We start from the raw sequence: 27269 nt of genomic DNA, 5'->3' as shown, positions 1-27269 counted from the left end.
TTTTCTATCGGTGTATATTTGGTGGACTACAAAGTCTTTTAGCTTCAACTGTGGTGGGTATGTGATATTACCCATCAGTGACACATGAATGTTGGTGCCAGACTGGGAGTCAGGACCGCATTTCCATTTATCACGAGCTGCTACTTTACCACTTAGGTTATCCAAGTATGCTTCCTGGATCGATCCAAACTTCTATATGTGACGTCACTATTATTTAATACTCTTCATCCCTTAGTGCTCGCATCATTACAGCATTTGTGTTCCCACAACAGAATGAGTGGATTAGACTGTGACATAAGGAGGTAGATAATGTGACATATGGAAGTTTGGGTCAGTCCAGGAGGTGTATTCGGATAGCTTACATGGTAAGGTGAGCACTCACAATGAGCAGGAAATTCGGGCTCGAGGCCCAGTCTGGCATAAATTTTCATATGTCACTGATGAGTAATATCCAATACAGCTGATGGTAAATGAACTCTCAACTGACCAAATATATTTTAAAAAACCATTACTTTCTAACTGACCATTGTAAGAAACACAAGGTATATTGTGACTCCATAAACTTTCCAGTCTAATAATTGGTTATATTTAGGTCTCCAGCTGGAACACGTCGTCATCTGGACACAATGACAATATGATGCGGCTGGAGGCCCGAGATGAATACAAACAGGGTATATTGATAAAGACATTAACAAAAAGTTAATAGCAAAGATATAACCAGACACAACGTTACTTAAACCAAACTAACACTGGTACTGTGCTATGCAGATGGTGCATGAATAGTTTCTACCATGCTGAAAAGAGAGTACCAGATCTGTGAGATGCTGAACGAGATGACAAAAGGTGAAGCAACACTATGAAGCTTTGTTCAAAATAATGAGAAGGTGAACTGAGAATATATGCAAAGCAACAGGTGCATGGAACAAAGCATGTTCACATAGGTGTTGTGGCAACAGTTGTGGGTATGAATTCAATCTGAGCAGAATGGGGCAGTTTTACTGCTTCAACAGCAAAAATGTAAGGGATAAACTTTTTTCCTTTTACTATTTTATGGGGGAAGTCAGTGATAAAAAGTTTTGAAAAGGTGAGAAATTATGTGTAAAGTTTGTGAAAATGTTCCCATTCTCAGATAATTGATGAATATAGTCTGGGTAATTTGTGTGCTGTGAGTTAACTCTGCCACAAGACATACAGGGCTATTACAAATGATTGAAGCGATTTCATAAATTCACTGTAGCTCCATTCATTGATATATGGTCACGACACACTACAGATACGTAGAAAAACTCATAAAGTTTTGTTCGGCTGAAGCCGCACTTCAGGTTTCTGCCGCCAGAGCACTCGAGAGCACAGTGAGACAAAATGGCGACAGGAGCCGAGAAAGCGTATGTCGTGCTTGAAATGCACTCACATCAGTCAGTCATAACAGTGCAATGACACTTCAGGACGAAGTTCAACAAAGATCCACCAACTGCTAACTCCATTCGGTGATGGTATGCGCAGTTTAAAGCTTCTGGATGCCTCTGTAAGGGGAAATCAACGGGTCGGCCTGCAGTGAGCGAAGAAACGGTTGAACGCATGCGGGCAAGTTTCACGCATAGTGATGTGAAAGATTCAGTGTTTAAACCTCCTCTACCAAGAAACGTGCCAGAACTGCGAGCTCGCATCAACAATGCTTTCGAACTCATCAATGGGGACATGCTGCGCCGAGTGTGGGAGGAACTTGATTATCGGCTTGATGTCTGCCGAATCACTAAAGGGGCACATATCGAACATTTGTGAATGCCTAAAAAAACTTTTTGAGTTTTTGTATGTGTGTGCAAAGCATTGTGAAAATATCTCAAATAATAAAGTTATTGTAGAGCTGTGAAATCGCTTCAATCATTTGTAATAACCCTGTATATGCAGTTCTTAACTTTAGTACTTATTGTGAAACCTTTAATATATAAGACTGTACCACTTAATGAGTAGATTATAACAGCCACTTTAAAGTTTTAAATTTGGTCAGCGATTATATGAAATACTGAAAATCAAATTTTTTGCCCCTGGAAGCCATTAGATAGGCAGCCTGCAAGAGGGGAATGGATGATGGTTGCCATTTAGTAATATAGGTCAGACAGCTGATGCTCTGTGATTGGACTTTACTAATGTGTTGCACATGGGCAAAATATACTTTCTTGTACTGTTCCCCCACTCCTCTGGCTCCTCTGACAGCAGACATGTCATGGCACCATCAAGGCACATTGAGCACAAAACCATCAGCAATGTCACATGTTGTGTATTGTTAAAATACAAAACAAGACCACCTACCTACACATGATGATGAGCCCACCTGTGAAACATTGCGTATGAACTGTGGATGATGGACACTTTTCCTCAAAGAAATTTCTATAGTTCTGTGAGAGATGTTGAACAAGAGTGGTGGACCCTAATTTGATTAACTAACACAGTACACAACTTCTGCAATATTGGAGGCCATGGAAGGCACTTTTTCCCCATCCCAAACTTGGACTTCCTGAGCTATGGGTGTGGAGGGCTATTATTGTGGAAAATTCAGTTCCTTGCTGCATACAATGTCTCCAACACTAAAAAGACATGGGCACTTGTAATTGTTTTATAGACATTACCAGTTACTGTACCTTCCTTTTCATTGTGAATATAGTACCAACTAAAAACCATCATCTTATCATCTGTACCTTAAATAAACCTGCACCATTCCTAAAAGCTGGACAAAGACAGTTTTGATTTTATGCTTTCCCTCATGTTGTAAGTTCATACATTCTGTGCTAAGAGAATGATGTAACAGTAAGGTATTGTTCTACTCTTCAGCAGACTATACACTGTCGAGAGTAATAACACCCTTGAAGCCTGTGGTTAAGTTGAATTCTTCATTGTGTAATTTCCGAGAGCTCCATAGTTCAGTCCACCAGCAAAGAAAGAAAAGTTGTTTGGACTTTTGAAGTGAAAATTTGAATTTTTTAAGTAAGTTCATGATGTGTGTACAAAAGCACAATTGGTATTGCACTGACAGTATAAGACTGAGAGGTGGCATAGTGGTATAGGCAATGGTCTTCCATTTCTGATGACTGGTGTAAAAACAATGTCCAGTCACACACATCTATAGCTTTAGGGGAGACTGAAGGCAAAGGTGCTAAAGAAATTGATTTTTAGGTTTTTGCGTATTTGAAAAGCCCATTATTTTTGTGTAAAATAGTTTTTGTTTCATATAAATATCACAATTTGTTCATGAGTTATAATTGTTTCTCTGATGCTCTGTGCGCTCTGCCATTTAAATGCCTTGCTTTCTTTTTTGCACCATGCAGAGAAAATTGCACTGATTTTGATTTTCTTTACTCACCATTTGCTGCTTCTCCTGTTTCATTATGATAAGGTTTCCTACCCTGTATGTACTATCATTATTCTTCATTACGATCATGTTTGTTATTGTTCCAAAGCACTAATGTTTCCAATTAGTGAAGTTCATTGGGAGTGAAGTGAATGTTGATTTATATTTTCTCTGGTTTCCTACATTTTTATAAAAAGGCCACAAACAAAGAATTTTCACTTACAAGGGGAGGCCGCCAATTGTGGAATTCAGATTCGATTCATACTGCACATAATAAAAGCTCATGGCCAGAGGTGTAATGTGCCAAAGCACCAAGATGCACTTCTCAGCAGTTGTCGAGAAAATCGACAGTTTAAAGAAACCGTTGCGATTAATAATTTTCTACAGAGTCGTGGCGCAACGGTAAGCGCTCGGGTTCGTAATCCGAAGGTCGCCGGATCGAATCTCGCGCCATGCAATTTTTTTATTATTAGTTTTTTATAATTCAAATATATATATATATATATATATATATATATATATATATATATATATATATATATATATATAAATGAATTGCTTATGCATGTTGCTGAAGGCGGATCGCTCTCCAATTGTACCGCCTCCATTTTTCCGTTTGTTTAACAGGGTGTACCAAAGTTCTCCCGTCCGCACTGATTTTCGACGATGTTATAAGTTGCGCTAGGGACCGCATCTACCTTCTTTCGAAGTTAGCAGGCAACTACGCTGTTATGCGGCGGCTCGTTTCGGCCCATTCAACATCTGTCCTTCAAGTGTAACGAGCGAGTAACGGAGTTTATATTTCATACCTGCCGCAGCAAATTTGTGTTCGTGGGGTCTCTATTCTAATTCGAACGTTTGACTTACGCTATACGTATTCGTTTCGGAATACCGTTTCTACGTCTTCCGTTAACTATACGTGGTTAACATTATGAAGACAATTAATAACATTTGTGAAATACAACTTTGTTTGCGGAAAACATAATGATGTTCGAAGGCGCCAGTATTTCCACGACAAACGACTTTCAACAATTTATTATATGCATAATTGTTGCAACTGATTGCCGGGAATACAAAAAGTAAGTACTAAAAAGGTTGCATGGTGCGAGATTCGATCCGGCGACCTTCGGATTACGAACCCGAGCGCTTACCGCTGCGCTACGGCGCTGTAGAAAGTTATTAATCGTAGAGAGTATTTCACCGCAACGGTTTCTTTTAACTGTCGATTTTCTCGACAAGGGCTGAGAAGTGCATCTTGGTGCTTTGGCACATTACACCTCTGGCCATGAGCTTTTATTATGCGCAGTATGAATCGAATCTGAATTTCACAATTGGCGGCCTCCCCTTGTTAGTGAAATTCAGAGGAAATAAATATGTAAAACTAAATGCAGTAAGGTAAAAGTGACCAAGACTTTCAGATGTAAAGGAAATCAGTACATTAAGAAAGAAACTGCGGTTATCTTCAAGGCATTTCCTTGCAGTCAGCTTGTGGAGATGAACACTCATTTGGAAATATTGTAGTGAACTTCAGCATGCTCTGTGCTTTTATTTCTAAAAATACTATGTGCAGAATATGTGGTGGTGACATGCCTTTGGGAGAGAAACAGTGTCTTTGCAAAGGGACTGTTTCAAAACTGACATTGAAATGTGCAAAGTGAGCATAAGCTATAACAATAACATCACAGATGGCAAAGAATAATCTCTATGAGAATAACGTAATGCTAGTTTATGGTCTCATATCAACTGGTATGGGGATCGAGGCAGGCAAACTCTTCTGTACATTGCTTGACATTCCAAATCCATCTTCAAAATTTATGATTTACAATGAAATTATTGGAACCGCCATTGCTGAAGTGTGTAATCTCTCAATGAAGGAAGCAGCTGAAGAAGCACTCAGTGAGAGTAATGACAATGAAAGTGGTGACATTTGTACATGTTTTGATGGCATCTGGCAGAAACATGGGTGTATTTCACTAAATGATGTTGTGATGGATACATCAATTGATACTGATGAAGAGATTCTAAGCAAGTACTGTATAACTTCTGATGGTGAAGCTGAGAAAGACAATGAACACAACAGTCAGAAGAATTATACTGGTTCTAGTAATGGGATGAAAGCAGCAGGAGTTCTCAGGATTTTTAATCATTTAGTGCAAATAGAGGTGTTAGATGCAACCAGTATTTAGGGACAGTGACAGCAAGTCTTATGACTGAATATGCGTAAAAGAACCCTGTGGTCCTAGTGTCACAATTTCCAAATTAAAATGCATTGAGCATGTGCAGAATAGAATGGAGTCCAGGTTGAGAAGACTGGAGGAGGAGGAGGAGGAGGAGGAGGAGGAGAAGATTGGTGTTAACATTCTGTCAACAATAAGGTCATTGGAGACAGAGCACAATTTTGAATTAGGGAAGGATGGAGAAGGAAAGTGGCTGTGCCCTTTCAAAGGAACTGTCCTGGCATTTGAGAAGATTATTTAAAAAAAATTAAAAAAGAGTACTGGAAGATGGTAAGAAGATAGGTGGTAATGTCTAAATAGATAGCTTAAAGAATTATTATGGCTTGGCCATAAGAAGAAAGGTTGGGAATTTAGAAAACATGAAGAAAGCTGTGTGGGCCACTCTTTTCCATAAGGTTTCCACAAATGAAGATTCCCAGCAATTTCTTTGCTGGAATGATTCTGACACTTGGTGCAAGTCCAAACATTCTTTACCTGCTGCAATAATGAAGGAAATAAATACTGTATTAGACTTTGTTGAAGAAATGTCTTCATGGGAAAATACAAAATTAAAATGAATGTGTAAATGGTGTCATTTGGACCTGGTTACCAAAAACTGTATTTTATCAGATTACAGCCCTCAAATTTGGTGTTTATGATGCAGTTTTATGCTTCAGTGATGGTGTAACAAGGAAACTGGATGTTTGGAAGCATTGGGCATCAAATACTGCCAAATCCTTGGTGTAAATAGATAGAGAGAATCCACAGAGCAGAAATTACCTTAAACATGGTAGGATGGATCCTATATGATGCAAGGAGGGGTAACGGGGGGTATAGACAGGAGATAGCAAATGTTCTCTTCAATTACATTGTACCTGGTGATAAAAACAAATAACACAGTTTAACAAAGACAGATTGTGAGTTTTGGCTGTCAGACTGGTTGTGCCACAAGGTTACATATTTGGGCCTTTGCTGTACACTATATATGTAAATGACTTGCTAGTATTATTTTGTGGTATCATCTGCATATTGTGTGGACTTATACATTTGCTACAGTTAAAAAGATTTGCTGTATTAAAGCATAAAAGTTAGGATCATCTCGGAGCAGTCAGTATATAGTTTGGAACCAAAGAACTGGATGTTAATCATGAAAATATGTAAATATTCTGTTTAGTTTTTTTACTAAAGATTAAACAATGGCTGTGCTTCTATTAAACTTCTTATGATTCAAATCTAATATGGGGAAGTCATACCAAATAACTGTGTGCACAATTTACAGATGTTTCAAATTTCTTAAGTAAACTTTAGATGTTGTGTTAGTAATGTGCTGTTGCTCAATACAGTGTGGTGTATGCCTATCTTCCCCTCCCACTTGACATATCAAGACCTGATCTGAGGCAATTTGTCTGGTGACAGAAAAAGAAAAAGAAAGTCTTATTTGGCAAAAGAAGCCAATCACATGCCCCTCTTGATTACAAATAAAAAAATAAAAATAAAAACAGAACCATATACTGTGAAAAACTGTTCATCAACATAACACATGCTGAAAGAACAACATCGATATCCCACTGCCACACAAAAGGAAACTCAAGACAGTTAAACACATTGATTGAAAGCAGAGTCCAAGGCTTGATGCCTGTAGGGATGTAGGGGCTGCAGTTTCAAACTGCCACCTGATGTCACTCAGTCCCGTGTCAGGATGGAGCTGCTATGAGCTGCCCAACTTGCCTTCGGCACGTGCGTCACTTCATTCCGCTCTGGAAGATTCCAGGCACTGCTGTTGCATCTATATAAAAGGAACACTGTGCCAACCCCAGCAGTCAGTGATTAACTCGTGGTGGTGGTGGTGGTGGTGGTGGTGACGACAACAACAACTGTTGCAACCTCGAGTATTTTATTTGAAGTGATGTGGTCTGTAAGGTAAAGATTTTAGTAAAGCATGCCAGTGTGAAAGACTCTGAGGACACGTGAATTTATCATTATCTGACCTGTTGCCTGCATGGGTGTATGGTATGGCACTATATCTATTCAGAACAGGATTTGTTTGTTGGATTCTGCAATATATTTCACTTCAAAAATCAGGAAAACTATCAACACTCATGATACAATCTGGAAACAAATCCTATACACCAATCATTGCACATGTCCCCACAAATAACAGCTGGCCGCTGTGGCTGAGCGGTTCTAGGTGCTTCAGTCCGGAACTGCGAGACTGCTATCGTCGCAGGTTCAAATCCTGCATGTGTGTGATGGGCATGGATGTGTATGATGTCCTTAGGTTAGTTAGGTTTAACTAGTTCTAAGTTCTAGGGGACTGATAACCTCAGATGTTAAGTCCCATAGTGCTCAGAGCCATTTGAACCATTTTAAACCCACAAATAAAAGAAACAAGAGAAACCAACATATGGTAGAAGAATTTTGAGACTATCTGGAAGAAACCACCAACAAAATCCACTCGAAGCATGTAAAAGTGTTACTAGGAGGTTTTAATGTACAGTTAGGAAAGGAAAGAAATGGATCACAAGAGGACAAACAAGATTGGACTAAACGTGACCAACCCCTGTAGGAATTTCGAGCTTAAAATCATGTCAACACATTCCAGAAATCACATAAGAAACTACTAAATTGTAAATCCCCCAACACTCCCATAGGAGAATTTTGGATAGACCACATAACAATGTCCATGAAATACATTAGAGAAGTAAAGGATTTTTCAAATCCAATCACCATCTGCTACAGCTCAAATTGAAGTGTATATCCAACAGGCAGAACTTTCAGAACAGACTTACAGTGTCTACAGGTAAATAAGTGAGAAATGAAATTGGCACATCCACTGAGAAAAATGAAATATGGGTGGAGGAACATGACATACAAAAGAATCATAGAAGAAAGAATACAAGCCTAAAAGAAGATAAAGGCACAGAACATCTAAAAAATGGGAATAATTTGACAGGATACAGAAAACCATTTCAAAAATAATTGGTAGGGAAAAAAAAGAGGTTATGAAAACAACAGATTGAAAGACATAGAAGAGGACTTCAACAGAAAAGTCAAAAAGAAATTTTTACAGAACAGACCAGAAAATGACATGAGATAAACCACCAAGTTTATGCTTCAAAAGCAATTAGTGGCAATGAGATTTTTGGGGAAATTGAAGTGTATATCAAAAGGATAAGCAAATGGGAAATGGAGGTGCTGTATGTGTAGCAGTAAGAAAAAAAAAACTCAAATCCACTAAGATAGAAATGGAAGCTGCATGTGAGATTGTTTGGACAAGACTCAGTATGGATCCTCCAGTTGCCTACCTGACCAATCTCCTGATGTAACTGAAAACTTCAGAGAAAACCTCACTTCACTTGTACGTAAGTTCCCAGTCATACTGTAATCATTAGTGGAGACTTAAATGAGCCAACAATTAATTAGAAAAATTGCAATATTGTTAGTGGAGGATGTGATAAGACATCCTGTAAAACTTTACTGATTGCCTTCTCTGAAAACTACTTAGAACAGATCGTTAGGAACCCCACTCACGATGGAAATGTATTGGATGTAATGACAGCAAATAGACCTGACCTCTTTGAGGATGTTTACATTGAAACTAACACCCATGACCATGATGATGATGTGGCAACAATGATTACCTAAGTAAAAAGGACAACTAAAACAAGCAGAAAGATATATATGTTCAGTAAACTAGATAAAAACTCAGTAATGTCTTACCTCTATAAGCAACTTGAAACATCCAGCATAGATCAGGAGAACCTCATAGTATACAGTCACTCTAAAGAAACAGAAATTATTGTGTAATAGTTGTAAAACAAAGCATAGATAGACAAATCCTGAACGAGAAGCATTTGACTGTCAAGAGAGCAATGTGTGATACCTTCAATGACTACTGTAGCAGAATATTCTCAAATGACATTTCACAAATTCCAAAAAAATTCTGGTCATATGTAGAGGATGTTAGTGGCACCAAAGTTAGCAGCCAGCCCCTAGCAAATGAGACAGGAACTGCTGATATGCTGAACTCCATTTTCAAATGTTCCTTTACAAAGGAAAACCCAGGAGAAATGCCTTGATTTAATCCTCATACCACTGAAAAGATTAATGAAATAAGTATTAGTGTCAGTGGTGTTGAGAAACAATTGAAATCATTAAAAGTGAACAAAGTTCCAGGTCCTGGTGGAATCCTTATGAACTTCTATTCTGAATTTGTGGCTGAGTTAGCCTGTCTTCTCATTATAATCTAACATAGATCCCTCAAACAAAAGACCATGCCCAGTTCTTGGAAAAGGCACAAGTCACACCTGTCTATGAGAAGGGCTGTAGAAGTGATCCACAAAACTACCGTCCAATGTCCTTTCTCATAAATTTATGTAGAATCTTAGAACATATTGCGAGCTCAAACATAATGAGAGATCTTGAACAGAATGACCTCCTCAGTACCAACCAGCATGGTTTTTGAAAACATTGATCATGTGAAACCAAACTCTCACTTTTCTCACATGACGTACTGAAAATTTTGGATCAAGGCAACCAGGTAGATGCAGTGTTTCTCAATTTCTGAAAAGCCTTTGGCTGAGTACTATACCTACACTTAATGGCAAAAGTATGATCATAGGGATCTCAAGTGAAATATGTAATTGGATTGAGGACTTTTTGTAGGGAGTACACAGCACATTATCTTGGATGGAGAGCTATCGCTAGATGTAGAAGTAACTTTGGGTGTGCCCCAGGGAAGTCTGTTGGGGTCCTTGCTGTTCTTGTTGTATATTAATGACCTTGCAGACAATATTAACAGTAAAATCTGGCTTTTTGTAGATGATGCAGATATCTATAATGAAATACTATCTGAGAAAAGCTGCAGAAATATTCAGTCAGATCTTAACAAGATTTCAACTTTTGCTGAGAGTGGCAACTTCCTCTAAATATTCAGAAATGTAAAATTGTGCTCTTCACAAAAGGAAAAAAATGTAGTATCCCACGACTATAATATCAGTGAGTCACCGATGGAATCGGCCAACTTACACAAATACCTGGGTTAACACTTTGTACGGATATGAAATGGAATGATACCATAGGTTCAGTCTTGGGTAAAGCAGGTGGCAGTCTTTGGTTTGTTGGTAGAATACTGGGGAAGTGCAATAAGGTTGCTTACAAATCACTTGTGCAATCCATCCTAGAATATTGCTCAAGTGTGTGGGACCCATACCAGATAGGACCAGTGGCAGAGACAGAGTAATCTCAAGGAGGCGGCGCTAAAGGTATCTCAAGCTACCGTTACTTTCACCGTAGTAAAAAAATAATCAAGTCACATGCAAAGCTTAAGAAAGTTTTATTTAAACTATTGTTATGTTATTAGTAAAAATATTTTTAAGCCTTGTAACACTATTTTTACTGAGAAATTACTATGAATTACTATTATTAATGCTTCACAATGAACTGATCAGTCTTGACTAATTTTCACATTTGCAATTGCTACAACTATGACTTCTTTCTTATTCATTCTTCAGTCTTAATATTTCTGCTTCTGAATGTAAATTTCCTCCTATTTGGCAAATAGTCTGTATTTATAACTACATATCGAAGGCTCTCTGTAGAAGAAAAAGGTAGAACGGTCGCAACTTTTCTCATACAGATGCCAGACAGAATAATGTATTGAGAATGCTAGAATGGCCGCGACTTTTCTCGTAGCTGTGTGTTAGCTATCTATATGGCAGACAGAATCGTATATAATACAATGACGTGGACACGCATGCTACATAGAAAAGTACAACTACTCGATAACTTTATTCAGTTATGTCAACTGATGAAAGAAATGAATGAACAGTGTGCAGGCTAACAGCGGGGGTGGCAGTGCGGGCACCCCCGCAAGGGAGGGGGTACGCCCCATGTGCCCCCCATATGTATCTGCCACTGGATAGGACTAACATGGGAAATTGAATGTATACAGAGAAGGGCAGCACAAATGGTCACAGGCTTGTTTAATCCATGGGAGAGAGTCAGAGAAGTACTGAAAGAACTGAAATGGCAGACTCTGAAAGACAGGCATAAAGTCAGTTAAAAAGTTTCAAGAACCGGCTTTAAATGATTACTCTATGAACTTACTACAGTTCCCTACATATCACTCACACTGGGATCATGAGGATAAGATTAGAATAATTACTGCACACCCACAGGCATTCAGACAATCATTCTTCCCATGCTCCATATATGAATGGAACAGGAAGAAACCCTCTGCCATGCGCTTCACAGTGGTTTCCAGATTATAAGTGTAGATGGAGATGTAGAAAGGTAAGATGGACCACTGGAGACAAACCTGAACAACAACTGTAAAATATTAGTGCAATAGTTTGACACACTACTAAACTGTGATAAAGTGACACAGAGTCTACAGTTTGATAAGCCAGAACCTAGCTTGGATTCCAGACCTCCAACGCATGAGAAGATCATGAAAATAATAAAATAATTGAAGAATAACAGAGCATCTGGAGAAGATTGATTGATTTTGAAATTCTGGAAATTGGACAACAAAAAAATTACACCCAAAATACTCAGAATCATTAAAAACATCTGAGGAACAGAAAAGGTCCCAGATAAATCAAAATGGGCCTTAGTACACCAATTCCACAAGAAAAAAGACAATACAGACCTTAATAATTACATAGGAATTCCACTACTGCCTGTGACATACAAAATCCTATCCAAAGCCCTGTTAAATTGGCAAGAACCTGAGATAGATACCCAGAGAGGAGAATACCAAGGAAAATTCAGAAAGAGGAGGTCACGCAGTGAACAGATATGGTGCATAAGAACAATATTAACAATGAGAAAGTGCAGGAACACCACAACAACATTCACTGACGTCAAGAAGGGCTACAACTCCATAGATAGAAAAACACTCTTCAGCACACTGCAAGAAATGAAGGTGGACAACAAAACCAGAAAGCTAATCCAGAAAACATCAACACATACAATATCCAAAGTAAAGTTCATAGGACAGATCTTGAACCATTTCAAATCAAGACATGACTGAGACAAAGAGATGGCATGTCACCCATTCTATTCGATCCAATTTTGTAGAAAATAATGATGACCCAGGACAAAGGAGTCGATGGGGCAAAGATGGCGAGACACAAGGATAGAACTGTAAACATTAAATATCTGACCTTTGATGGTGATATAGACATCATAACAAATATCAGAAAAGAAGCAAAGAGGCTCTAGAGGCACTACACAAAATGTCAATCAAAGAGGACTACACATCTCGTATGAAAAAACACAGTAGATGCCTGGGAGAGACTATAGAGAAACAGGACTGAATTTGACATCCAATAAAGAGAGGATCACAAAGTTATAAAAAGCATATAGACTTACATAGAACCATTACAACAAAAGAAGTGTTTTCATCAATGCCAAATTAAGACACTGTAGTACAGTAATCATACCAGGGATCTGTTATGCCTCAGAAACAACATTAATCAAGGGAAGAATGAAAATCAGGGAGATGGAAGAACAAGATCGGAAAATGCTGAGAAAGATCTATACTGGCCATTTCAGAAAGAGGGCCTCTGGATAAAGAGACCAACAAAAGAGCTATAACAACAGATAGATGATCACAAACATCAGGAAAAGAAGGGCAAAGTTCTACACACATATACATGGGATCAATGAAGACAGTCTGATTAAGAATATCTTTAAAAGAGTGACAACTATTATAGTGAAAAGCAGTTGGGTAAAGGAAACCATGGAACACCTCGAGAAACCAAACATCTCCACAGAAGACATGACAGGCAGGAAAAAAAAAAAGAAAAAAAAAACAGAAATTTCAGAAAACGTCCAAGGAGAAGAAAACAGGAAAGAAGTGGACAGGAGAAGACAAGAAGAAGAAGAAACACATTAAAATATATTTAATGGTAAATGTGTTCTACAGTTTTGCATCACCTTGGTTCCGAGAGTTCTAGAACCTATGCAGAAAATTGGAACAGAGATCAACATAAACATCATTTCCGCCCTTTTTATTGCTCATGAAAACCACACATTGCATGTTGTTCCACCATACAGCAAGAACTTCAGAGGTTCTGGTCCAGACTGCTGTACACAGCAGTACCTCTAATACCCAATAGCATGTCCTCTTGCATTGATGCATGCCTGTATTCATTGTGGCATACTATCCACAAGTTCATCAAGCCACTGTTGGTCCAGATTGTCCCACTCCTCAATGGCAATTCAGTGGAGATCCCTCAAAGTGGTTGGTGGGTCATGTCGTCCATAAACAGCCCTTTTCAATCTATCCCAGGTATGTTTGATAGGGTTCATGTCTGGAGAATATGCTAGCCACTCTAGTCGAGTGATGATGTTATCCTGAAGGAAGTCATTCACAAGATGTACACGTTGGGGGCGTGAATTGTCATCCATGAAGATGAATGCCATGCCAATATGCTGCCAACATAGTTGCACTATTGGTCGAAGGATGGCATTTGTGTATCATACAGCCATTACGGCACTTTCCATAATGACCAATGGCGTACGTTACCCAACGTAATGCTACCCAAAAACAGCGGGGAACCTCCACCTTGCTGCACTTGATGGGCAGTGTGTCTAAGGTGTTCAGCCTGACGGGGTTGCTTCCAAACATGTCTCCAACAATTGTCTGGTTGAAGACATGTGTGACACTCATTGGTGAAGAGAACATGATGCCAATACTGAACGACCCATTTGTCATGTCGTTGGGCCCATCTGTACTGCACTGCATAGTATTGATAGATATTTGGAGTATAGTTGTGCATCATGCAGCCTATTGTGCACAGTTTTAGTCATAACACTACGTCCTGTGGCTGCACGAAAAACCTTGTTCAACATGGTGGCGTTGCTGTCAGGGTTCTTCAGAGTCATAATCCACAGGTAGCGGTCATCCACTGCAGTAGTAGTCCTTGGATGGCCTGAGTGAGGCATGTTGACAATTCATGTCTCTGTGTATCTCCTCCATGTCTGAACAACATTGCTTTGGTTCGCTCAAAGGTGTCTGGACACTTCCCTGTTGAGAGCCCTTCCTGGCACAAAGTAACAATGCGGATGCAATCGAAGTAACAATGCGGATGTGATCGAACTGCAGTGTTGGCCATCTAGGCATGGTCGAACTACATACAACACGAGCCATGTACCTTCTTCCTGGTGGAATACATGGAACTGATCAGCTGTCGGACCCTCTGTGTCTAACAGGTGTTGCGAACACCTTGTTTACACCTTTGGGTGGATTTAGTGACATCTCTGAATAGTCAAAGTTACTGGACTGGACTGTGTTTGTGATACAGTATCAACAGTCAACAACTATCTTCAGAAGTTTTGGGAACCAGGGTGATGCAAAACTTTTTTTGATGTGTGTATTAAGTACTAATGTTATACCATTTATGTTTTGCATGGACAATAGGTACTCATGAAGTTTTAATTATCACCTCAGGATATAAAGTTAATTACATAGCTTTTTGTTTTATTGCAGGTACATGTGTGCAACCCTGGGACACACTGAAATCCCCACACTGAAGCACCATAGCATACCACAAAATAGCACAGTCTGTCTCTAGTTTATCAGTGGGCTGCACCATTTTGTTTTGGCTTCTCTAGTGTTGTGCTATGGTGCTGTTGTGTGAGAATTGCAATGAGTATGAGGGATGCAGACATGTACCTGCAATCAAACAGAAACTTAATTACCTAACTTTATTTTTTAATTCTGATGGTTTAAACTTTGACTCCCTCTCACATGTGTATACGTAGTGAACATGTTTTGTCTTATTTGTTGGACAAATTGTATTGTGATCAACAATAGTAAACTCCTGTTGTATATTACTACCTCTTTTTCACAGTGTATATCAATATTAACATCTTTGTTCACATTTACATTTATATTTACATTTACGTTTGGATGTAAATCTATGTTATACTCTTCATATGAATTTTTATGCATACTTGTACACAAAATTATGACGTTTATTGCTTTATATGTTTAAGACAGACAGTATGTAAACAATAATAATAATACTACCATCTGCCACTTTCCAATGAACTTGTTGCTTTTTCACTGCCACACTATGATTGCTCTAAATTTTGTTACCATTGTTCACTAAGCAATTCCTATTAAAAGGATCACTTCAGTTATTTTTATTTGTTTTTCAGATTGCTGATACAGTGTCATGTGGGTCAGAACAGAGCCGTGGTTCTGCTAATGGAACTGCCTATATCCGAAAGTACAATGCTGCTTCTTCATCAGGTGGATACCTAGTTAACGGAGAAGCATGCCCAACTGTGGAAGTGGTTAGGCCTGTGAGTGAAAAGTACAGAGGAGAAATCTCAAAGGAGTACCTTAAAAATTCGAATCTCAAACATGCTAACTCCAATGAACCTGATATACCTGAAAGCAAAGTTTCTGGCAGAGAGAATATAATGAATGGTAAACTAAGTACAGAGCAAGCACAGAGCCTTTCTTCTGTTATTCAGGCACGAAGAAAGATACAAGTCCCAAAGGATATATTTGAGTTCAAAAATGATGACGATTATGTAATGATTTCACTTACAAGTAATAAACTGAATACTCATGAAACTGGTTACTTGAATGGTGACAGTCTTCTTGGAAGGCTGGCAGAAAGTAAGATAGTGAATGGAAATGCAGCAGATATTGAACTGAAAAATGGTTTCATCAATGGAGATGCCTCACCAGAGGACCACTTGCAGAATGATGAGCTTACAGCTACAGGACAGAAGGACCCTAGTCTCTCTGATGATGACCTTGAGATAAAGCACAAGACAGATACAAATGAATCTCATGACCAGGTAGCAAGAGATACGAAAAACGACAATTTAGGTGCCAGCATGCCTGATGTTATTTGTGGAAGTGAGATACGTAATGAGTCTTACACAAAAAAGAGGCAAAGTCTTCCTGAAAATGACCTTGGTGTAATTTGTGACAAACCAATCACTAATGGGTGTGAGGATGAGACTGATTATGCCAAGGGAAATGATGAAATTACACTTTCTGGATCTGAATCTCCAACTTCACAGTGGGATCGTGCTGTATCTGAAGTGAAGGAGCAGGCAATAGCACGACTTCAAGAAGAACTGCACAAGGCCCATCAAGAACTGAAGCTCCGGGATGAAGAAGTCAGCAGGTTGAGCCGTATTCGTCAGGAGGTTGAAGGAGAACTGGAAGAACTCACAGCTAGCCTGTTTCAAGTAAGCATTTTGTTTTTTACTACTTTCATCATTTTATGTTGTAGCACCATGACACTTTCTGTTGTTGTATTCTTTGCAAACTGTAAGCAGATTTTTAACTGAATATCTGTTAAACATTTAGAAAATGAAATGTGGGGCCAAGTATTCAGTGATGTATGTGTGCATTTGGTTATATCCAGTTGCCATCACTACTGACATATTTCAGACAGTTTGATGTCATGTTTGTCGTTGCAATATCAGAGAACTTCTTTTTTTTTCCTCCAAATATCGTAGAAAGATGTAAAGAAATTTGTCAGAACTCTTGACTCAGCTAGACTGAGATAGATGTTGTCTGCAGACACCACAGAGGAAAGGAAAGATGAAGAAGAATGGGAAGTGACTGAAGAAGATGTGAAGATTCCAATCAAAAGACATGGAAACAGCAAAGCCCAGGTGAGGACAAGAAGTTTCCATTCAAAGGCTGTACAGTCCATAATCATTATGCCAATCAGGCAAAATTGCTGTCAGCATTGAGGCAATAATACCTCTGAAGCACCAGGTTCAAGATACCTGTTTGGTAAAACACATTGTCTTTTTGTATGAATAAGTCCATTCCTACCTGCTACACATCCTCATCTGATGGGAATCATTGACTCTTCAGGGCCTTTTTTAAGGACCAAAAGCATGATACTTGCATGGAAAGAGATCAGAACTTGAGTGGACATAACTTCTGCATTATGACATTTGCACTATGAGGCATGTGTTAACATGAAGCACAGCACTCCTTGGTGCACCATTCCATGATGGTGGTTTCCAATGTACATTCTGCCCATACACATTCTTCATTCTCCAGTGGATGTCTACTGGTGTTTGTCCTTCAGCAGCTGATATAAGAATAACAGCATGTTGGTCCTGTTCGAATGCATTTGGTAATAACATCGCCATGGTTCATGTTTCCTTGTTTATCACATGCATATCAGAAAGACATAGATGCCATGCTAATACCTTGCCTACATGTTGGTGCTTATATACCCATATCATAGTTGCATTACATTGTTAATATGCTGCAGCAATCCCTGAAACAGAAGGTTTTTGATTACACATTATACTAAATGAATTGAGCCATGAGTTGAAAGAAATGTGCTAGAAAATGGATAACTATGTACAGTAGATTGGGCTAAAGGTGAATAAAGACAAAATGGACTTCATGCAGTCAGGAAGAAAATGATGAGGAATAATTTCTTTAGATGGATTGTATGAGGTGTAAAAGAGTTCATAGGTTCAAATATTTGGAATCTTGGTTGACCAGTGACAACAGCATAGGAATGGACATCAAGGAAAGAATAGCAGTAAGAATGAAATGCACATATTCCCTCAGGGAAACACACAGCCCAGAATCAATGTCAGTGAACACTAAGATGAGAACCTGTAATGCCATGATATGCACAGCAGTAACACACTGTTCAGTAACCTCGAGCATGACTAAACGAGAAAAGGAAAAACTTATTAATATTTGAAAGAATAGAAATGAAAATATGGGGAACAATCTCCAGTAGAGTAGAACGGAGGAGGAAGAGGAAGAATGAGGAAATCTACTTCTTGATGCAACAACTATCACCTACAGGAGCTAAAGAGCAGAAGAATCCAGTGGACAGGCCTTGTAGCCCATATGCTAGAAAGACAGGTAAGGAAGGCACTTGAGTGGGAACCAAACACTAGACACCTCATAGGATGACCAAGGCAATTCTAGATGGTAGCCCTGGGGTTGAAGACACCTGGAGGAACAGAGCACAAAACTGAAAGGAATGAAGGCAGTCTTTGGAAGCAGTGCATAGTCTGCAGGGCCTGTGGTCACTGAATGTATATATGTGTAGGTATGTATGTAGCTGGAGCAAGCAAATGCAACTATACAGTTCCAGAGAGTTTTTAAGTCTCAAACACCCCTGATGTGTATTTGCAGACTGGAGTGATAAATGAAAACTGAGTGCAGAACAGAAGACAAAATTTTTGTACTAGTTAGGGGTGTCAAAGTATTGCTTATAAAGTGGTCATGAAGGATCTTTAAATATCTGTTATGCTCAAACACAACTCTGTGGGTAAACAATAAAGGTGACGAGTATTGTGACAAGTAACTGGTGTTTCAAAAGTAATTGTTTCCAGCGTATTAGCAGTAGTGAAATGTTTTTTTATCCAAATACATTGAAGGATTTTAAACTATTTTTATTAATGAAAAACATTGTTGACTGAATTTTTCCATCATCAGGTAGCACTGTAGTTGAGTCAGTAGTTTGTCTAGTGGTGTTGCAATGCCGAAAAGTGTCTGCCCACAAAATGTTTACCTGCCTGTCTACATTAATTTCCGTTTGTACCATCAGTAAGTCCATATGAAACACTATGTATACCATATTAAAGGTAGCTGAAGTCCGAACTGTTGATGAGACTCTATACATCTTTTTTTTCTGAGGCTTTTGTGTTTCTGAAGCCTCTCAATATTTTGGTAGAGCACTTGACTGTAAACTTAAGGTGGCAATACATCCTCTACTCATTGTCCACCAATATATTTGAGAGCCACAACAACATTAAAATTGTGGAATCACAGTGCATCACCAGATTTTGCATTGTGTGTTCATGTAATGATAGTTAGTATGTATTTGGTGTCTGTTCTGAGTAGAATAATACTAGATTTGTGCATGTTAATGACTTTCTCTGGCAGTTGTTTTTCTGTTCATAATGTTTTCTGCTCCTGTTATTTTATTGATGATGTGGTAATTTATGTTCCACTCACTCAGTCAAAACTAATTTCTAACCTTCCTATTGTACTTGTCATCTAATCTGAGTATCCTTCTCTTTCCTTTCCTACGTGATTTTTCACCCATGATCTTCATATACTTGCACTGATATTTTTGCTCTTTTTTCTTAAAGCTTTGTTTTATCTTGAATCATTGTGTATTATTTAATCATTTATTCTTTGAATGGTTCTAACTAGTTACTAGTTGGCAACTAATTAGTTACCAAATCTAATTTTTTATTTATTGAGTCATTAATCACATTCTGTAGATCCTATGATGAAGGAAAAAGACCTTCAGGTGCGCACCAAGAAAAAGTATTTTAAAGAAGTAGAAATGGTTGTATAAACTGCATTAATAAGTAAGTATTGTTAAACTGCTAAACACTATTTGTGCTTACTCAGGCTAAATTTAATCGATAAAAGCAGCAGAAGGTTTCCTTATCACTGCCATTTTCCATGACTTCTTCAGTTTTAATTAATTTTGTCTTTGTGGTGTTGTCATCCTGTCATAATGAACATTCATGACTATTTTCTATTCACATTACTAATTGTAATAATGGGAAAGTTATACATGCACATCATCACACCTTTACTTATCTTTGTCTCTCTTCTACATGTTGTTACCTCATTAATCATTTTCAAATTACCATTATTGTGCAACAGAACATGAAATTAAGTTACTAAATCTCTTCACATACTTGATTATTCTGACAGAGAGAATTTTAGTTTCTTTGCTGTCTTTGGATATCCATGCAGAGAGTAGATATCATACAGGTATCCAGTTAATGGCTTACTTCCTATGTGTACCTTCTGTAATGAAAGTAGCTATTAAGAAAACAATTACACTACACCTTTTGGAGCACTAACATCAGAAAAAGACTAGGATCCAGATGTTCAAGTCACTTGCGTAGAGTACTGCTAGCTGTACATCATAAGAATAGATTTTCAACACAAAAAAAATCAAGAATGCACTGCATAGGAAATGATTTTTGAAGATGAACCTATGGGGTGACTTTAAAAGATAAAAATTGGTTGGCTGAAATGGTAGAAAAATGCAAATAGAAAAAAAAAAAATCTTTGTAGAGCTATAGAGAAGACGCAGTTACTGTGAAATGGTCATGTCAGGAAGGTTACTACAAGAGTACTGTCACAAATAACTAGGAAGAGTACAAAGAAAAAGATACTAGGCAGACTAAAGAACAGGTAAATGGAAGCTAGAAGCAGCTTACTAGAGGATGAGTGGCAAAATTAAATGAAATGAAATTAAGTTAAATGTGAGTAGGCCCCCCTGTCAAATAGACCAGTCACCTTGTGCAAGTCTTTCTAGTGTCTGCCATTTTGGTGACTTGTATATCAATGAGGATGAAATGATGATGAAGACAACACAACATCTAAGTCCCCGAGCAGAGTAAATCTCTGAGCTGGCTGGGAATTGAACCTGGGCCACGTGCACGGCATTTTGCCACATTGACTACTCAGCTACAGAGGCAAACAGTGGCAAAATGAAAAGCTGTGACATGTAGGGTGTTACAAACAACTTTTGTAAGAAAGTCTTTTTTGTGCAATAATTGCACTTGGTTCCTGCATCAGTACAATACTTCTATCCGTAAAGCTATATTTTTGTATAGCAAAGATTGAAGCTACCTCTAGATTTCTTGACACACCTATACAACTCGTGACTACCATACCTCACAAATTGTTAGTTGCTGTATGTTTTCAGTGTGTATACTGAAGGATTAATGCAAATGAAAACACTCAGAATCTGACAAACATTAGTTTGCTCTAGTCTTCTCCAAAGATCAAAGTCAGTCATCACTAACTCAGTCACAGTAAAAACAAAACATGGTAACAATTACCAATGATATTGTCTTTCTTAAAACTGCTGAGGTGATCATCTTATAACCAAAGCGAGATATTTGTAGTCTGGCGTGTAATAAGTGTTGTGTGCCACTTCATACACAACAGTAAGAAGAGGTGGACCACAGAGTGGTGCAGCAGCTGTCATTGTAGCAAAGCTTAACAGAAATGGAAATGATTAGCAAACATGTAAATACAGTCAACAGAAGTTTTACTTAATGCTTTCTCCAAATGTTGCAAAGAAACTCTACAAAAGAACAAACAGCAATAAAGTCCAGCTACTAAAGAGCATCACGCAGTGTGAGGTTACCACTATTAATGCACAAATGAAAGATTGCGACTGAGCCTGGGCTGTGTAGCTGCCACCAGCCATCCTATCTTGTGGTGGCAGAGGGTGCTCAATGTCAGAGCCATTGAAGACATGGTTCAGCACGCACACTTCACTGGATCCACTAGGTCTCTACACAACTGCTATTGGCATCTGTTGGAAACTTGTGTTTCTGTTACCAACTGTGAGATACGGTTGAGGGTGGTATTGATCTATGATAACACAAAAAGACTCTCATATGTCTTTTATCATCTTTATAGAGGCAAGTGAAGTTAACTGCTTTTTGAATTCAGTGCATTTGTTGAGATTAATATGTGTACTTCCACAGCTCTATCAGGCACCACATAACTATTGACCTAACCTCAGTATCGTGGAAGCTACAAAGAACAACGGAAATGCAGTATTTTGTTTTTGTGATACAAACATTTCATGTATACTAACAGTAAATTTATTATGTAAGTGATGCATCTTAATTATTTTTGTATATGTTCTTTCTTCACTGAATTTCTTTTACAGGAGGCGCACAATATGGTTCGTGCAGCAAATGTAAAACAAGCAGCAGCTGAAAGATCACTGAAAGAGAGTCAAATGCAAGTGGAAGTTTTGATGGCTGAAGTAGCAGCTTTGAAAACTTTGGTCCTCACCTCCACACCTAGCAGACCCAACCCTCACCTTCATCCACAAATAGACAATAGAGCAAGCAGGAGTAAGGATGATGCTACCCCAACAGGTAAGTGATGGGGAAAAAATACTTCTTAATGATATGTGCATGTCTGTTAAAAGTAAAGTAACTACTTTAACTACTAGAAACTAAATATATCATCAATGATAGCTTCTAAATAATTAATCCTGTGGTGCAGTTGTCACTTCTTTGGTGTTTTTAATCAGTCATGAGGCTGCAAATGCACTAGGGAATATCCACAGCATGGACTGCATGCATTTGCAGCCTCTTGACTGATTAAAAACACCAAAGAAGCAACATTAACAGGTGTCCACTGCAGTGGACAATTGCTCCTCAGGGTTAACATTCTTAGTTTTATGAAATTTTTTAGAAAAATATATCAGTACATAATGGAAAATAATGTAAACACTCTGTTGATCTTATTTATGGACTATTGCACATTTCATAACAGGTGTTGGGTTGTTCAACAAAAAACATAGGAGATCTCCATCACATTATAATTTGAAATATGGCAGAGAAAATTCTCCACCAGAGTCTCCAGTAAAAGAACAACAAGTGATACCCCCCGAACCAAGTGACAACAAAGATGGATGGGAAGTAAGTAAAAGAGGAAATTTGATGAAATAATTATGACGTGTTGTGAGCAGGATGTTTAATACAGGTTTTCATTCACATCTCAAAAGATAAAATATTAGTTAAAAATATCTTTATATCACAAGTACAGTATGAATTGCCTATTTAGGGCAGCTAAACAAGGTGTCCCAGAAATGTGACAAACTGCAAGGGCTTGTAGAGGGTGTTTGAGGAATGGTTTAAGGATGGGAACCCGTGTTCAGAAACACCACACAATGATGTTACGGAGCATCAAAGTTATAGGCATTGGTGCCTGCCACTAGTCCACCCTTCTGGCAGTAAACGTGGCTTTGTACACTGAAAGACCATAGGCGGAATGTCTCACTCTTATTAACTCATGCATGATGTTTTAGTAGTAATCTCTGTCTTGCATATTAACCTGTCTTCCACCTTTAAGTTCTCAGGTTTTCAAATCTCGTCCTGTGCAGTCCCCGACAATCAGTTGCTCCATCTCATTCCATCTGGTCAGTCTTTCCTGACCCAGGGTTCTGGGTGACTTTTCTGAACTGTATCCCTTTCCCTAAACCTCTCCAGTTCTTTTCCCTCACCCCTCTCCCTTCCCCTTCAACTCTTCTGTCAGAAAGAGGAGCCATTGGCTCTGAAAGCTTGTAAAAGTTGAACCTTTTTGTCTGTGTGTTCTCCTGCTGCCAGTTGTGAGAAGATTTTTTTTATCTATTCATTTATATTATTTCAAAATGTTGTTTGTTATTCAGTGATCACCACTAATTGCCACAAATCTCACTGGAAAAGATGGAGCAAGCTACTGGGTAGAAAGGCCTCATCTCCTATAAGTACCTCGGTGGGTGATGGTTTCAGACACGATTTCCCATACACAATTTATTTTTCTCCTGGAACCTTCTAAAACCTTCAATATTTTTTGGTAAACAGGAGAAAAATAGACTGCAGATAGAAACCTGTGTTCAAAACTGTTATCCACAGGCAACGGAGCATTTCACTCACAGTAGACAAAGCCTGTCTACACAGCAGCTAACTCCATCTTCTCCACTGGTGATCGTGGCAGTCAGTTGTGATCACTCAGTAACAAGTAACATTGTGAGATGTTCCACTCATGGTCCACCAGTGTATAAAGTCACATATGCTGCCAAAGGGGTGGCATAGTTGCAGGCATCAGCACCTATAACTTTAACACTCTATAGCATCATAGGATGACAGTTCTCGACACAGGACCCTATCATTGAATTGGTCACCAAGGCACTCCCTACAACCCCTCAAAGTTTGCTGCAATATTTCTGGGACACCCTCTATTTTATCTTTTGCTGTGTAACCCGTAATCCTCTTTTTATCTATCATATTTTGAATGTATGAAAGATTTGTGATTAAATTGATTCACATATTGTCATCAGCTTCAAACTTCCCCACATTTGCCACCTGGTCACAATCATCCATTCAGTTATCTTGTAGTACTCACTTCATAACATGAAGTGTGTCTACCCTTATTCCATGGAATATTAACAGAGCTTAATTACCCGCCCAGACAGCACACATTATTTTCCCACTTCCGAGACTCAGGAAGGCATGCTGTCCCCAGATTGATTCCATGTGGCAGACTAACAGTGAGGGCTGGTGTCCTGGCCTGTCTGGATGTGATTTTTGTGTGGTTTCCAGTATCGGAGTAAGTGAATACTGGGATGGTACTTATGTCCCACCCCAGATTCCCAATTTGCAGACATTTTATCCACTGTAATACTTTCATGTGGATAGCACTAGATGCAAACAGATAGGGTGCATAATCTTCATCAAATGGGGGGAGGGGGGATTGGTGGTGACAGGAAGGGAATCCAGCCACCTTCTACCACTAACATTGCCAAATCAAGATTAACTTGCCAGCCCCATGAAGATATGGGTTAAGGCCTGGAAAAAAGAGGAATATTAACAGAGTTTAATTGAAATATCATTTTCATACATTGCCATAACTTTTCATTGACTGCGATATAATATAAATAACATTTGTTGACCAAGCGAGGTGGTGCAGTGATTAGCACACTGTACTCGCATTTGGGAGGACGACATCCTGTGCCCAGCCATCCTGATTTAGGTCTTCCATGATTTCCCTAAACCACTTCTGGCAAATGCTGGGATGGTTCCTTTGAAAGGGCATCTCCAACTTCCTTCCCTATCATTCCATAATCCAATGGGACTGATGACCTCACTGTTTGTCCCCTCCCTCAAATCAACCAACCAACCAATATCTGTTGTTGTACATTAATGACTGAAACAATTTTGTTATTATTGTCAACCCAGCAATTAGAATGAATAATTTAATCTCCCTTTCCATGTCTTCTTCAAGTGATAATTTAATTTAACAATATTGCAGGTTGATCCAAATATTCACAAAGAATTTGTCGCATGGAAACAGAACCCCAAGCTGGACAAATCAGAGCCATTCATTGCAAGGATATATAATGAAGACATAAATCTGTGTCTTGATTTTCCAAATGGAGAACTGGCTGCCAAAGTACGGGATGCTGTTGAAGAAGGAAATATTTTTATTGAAGCAGTCAGTGACAAAAGCAAAACCATATTTCCTAAGTAAGTACAGCAGTGATAAATTGCATAACAAACCAATCAGTAATAACAGTACTGCATGAAACTGCATACCACTCGATATCTAACTATAGTCATCCTGTTGTAGTGCAAGCTGTTTTGTCAGAAAATTCTCTCAATCAATCTATACATTTCAAAAGTATGACCAATCAAATGTTATGTTACTCTGCAGTTAACTGTGGACCCTAATTATTGTAAGCAGCTCATGTGCAACGGGAGTGACAGGTATAGACAAAAAAAAAAAAAAAAAAAAAAAAAAAAAAAAAGGAGATGCTTAGAGATGACCACACCTAACACACTTAGGTCACAAAGAAACATATGTAGCAACAGTCTTTTTCAACTTCTGAAAATGACTATGTATTTAAAAAATTAACATATCCATGAAGTTTATTCATTGTATCTTGTTGATCATTTATAATCACACGTACTAAGAAAAACTGCCATCTGTAGAATTGTGAAATTTTTATCTTTATCATCACTTTTAAAATATTAGAGCTCATCTGTTGCCACTCCTGTACACTATGCTGTACTTGGTGTAATCTTTGAGTCTTTCGCTCTGACCTTCAGTTCTTCCTTCTCCTTCCGATATTTATGTATTGCCGTGATACAGCCATTCAACTCATATACATTGTGTTTAGTAATAATTTTGTTTTCTTAACCTCTTGTTCTATCAGTGAGACCTCTTTGATACTGGCTGTGTCTTTTGCACTCTGTCAAAATATTATTGCTTTGGATTTTTAATTGTGTTAGATGTATGTTTTAATCAGTGTGTGCCATTACCTCTTTACTCTATTGCATTACTCTATGCAATGGCAGTCCCCTCTGATCATAGTTTCTTGGGTTGTCATTGCATTCTGCAGATCAGTCTCAGACTGTTCACACTTTGTTTCTTTCCCTCTAAATCTGTCTTCATCTGTTGTACCCACCTTCAGTCATTGCACTTCCCTACAACAGTTTACAGCAGGTACAGCAATTCTTTATCCATACCTTTATTAACATTGTTAAGTCTGCTGCTACAGTCTTATTGGTATTTATTACAGCCTTTCCACTTCATACATTTTTGGCTTCCTTTCCCTACAAACTAATAATAAAGAATATCATTTAATTATTCTTATTATGTCAGCTTTTGGCTGTGGAATTACTATGCATGCAGAAGCGCATGATCATACTCAAGTATTGCAAAACCCTCCCTACTGTTGATTGAATGGTAATGCTAATATATACTGTCATAGAATGGATATCATATTCTGCTACAAAAGAAACACATTAACTCCATCAGATTACTAAAGTTGTAACACTGTTATTACTCAATAGCTCTAAAAAACTATGCACATGTATTGTGCTACATGCTCAGCTATAAGAATGAATGAATTACTGCAAAAACTGTAGAATTTTCATTCACTGGTTCTACTCATTGAATAAAATTTTGCCATCAAGATATGCAGTGTTCTCCTGTTCTTTAATGAGGTTGTAAAAAGCCTAAAATATTTTAACGAGTCTCTTGTGATGGCCATTTTCATAACAGCTATATATGAATTGCAGTAGTTTAAAAAAATGCCTTTTGAATGCTACATACTAAGCTTTTTATTTAACATGTGTATCCAGATGTGTTATGTCTTGCTTATGACATATCTCCAATGGGTATCCTG

At 38.3% G+C, this 27269-nt stretch overlaps 1 protein-coding gene across 2 annotated transcripts in view; it reads left to right on the top strand.

The window, feature by feature from the left end:
- The window catches only part of LOC126094689 (uncharacterized), a 507242-nt gene that overhangs the window by 463826 nt on the left and 16147 nt on the right, over positions 1–27269 (top strand). For both annotated transcript variants that reach the window (XM_049909212.1, XM_049909211.1), the window contains 4 exons: positions 15736–16788; positions 22257–22470; positions 22874–23019; positions 25391–25605. In XM_049909212.1, the coding sequence (XP_049765169.1) occupies positions 15736–16788; positions 22257–22470; positions 22874–23019; positions 25391–25605 (1628 nt within the window). The remainder of the gene's footprint in view (positions 1–15735; positions 16789–22256; positions 22471–22873; positions 23020–25390; positions 25606–27269) is intronic.

This window comes from Schistocerca cancellata, chromosome 8 (assembly GCF_023864275.1).
Source record: "Schistocerca cancellata isolate TAMUIC-IGC-003103 chromosome 8, iqSchCanc2.1, whole genome shotgun sequence".
NCBI classification, from domain to species: domain Eukaryota; kingdom Metazoa; phylum Arthropoda; class Insecta; order Orthoptera; family Acrididae; genus Schistocerca; species Schistocerca cancellata.
The sequence above is the reverse complement of the archived record's forward strand: the minus strand, read 5'-3'. Positions and strand labels throughout refer to the sequence as shown.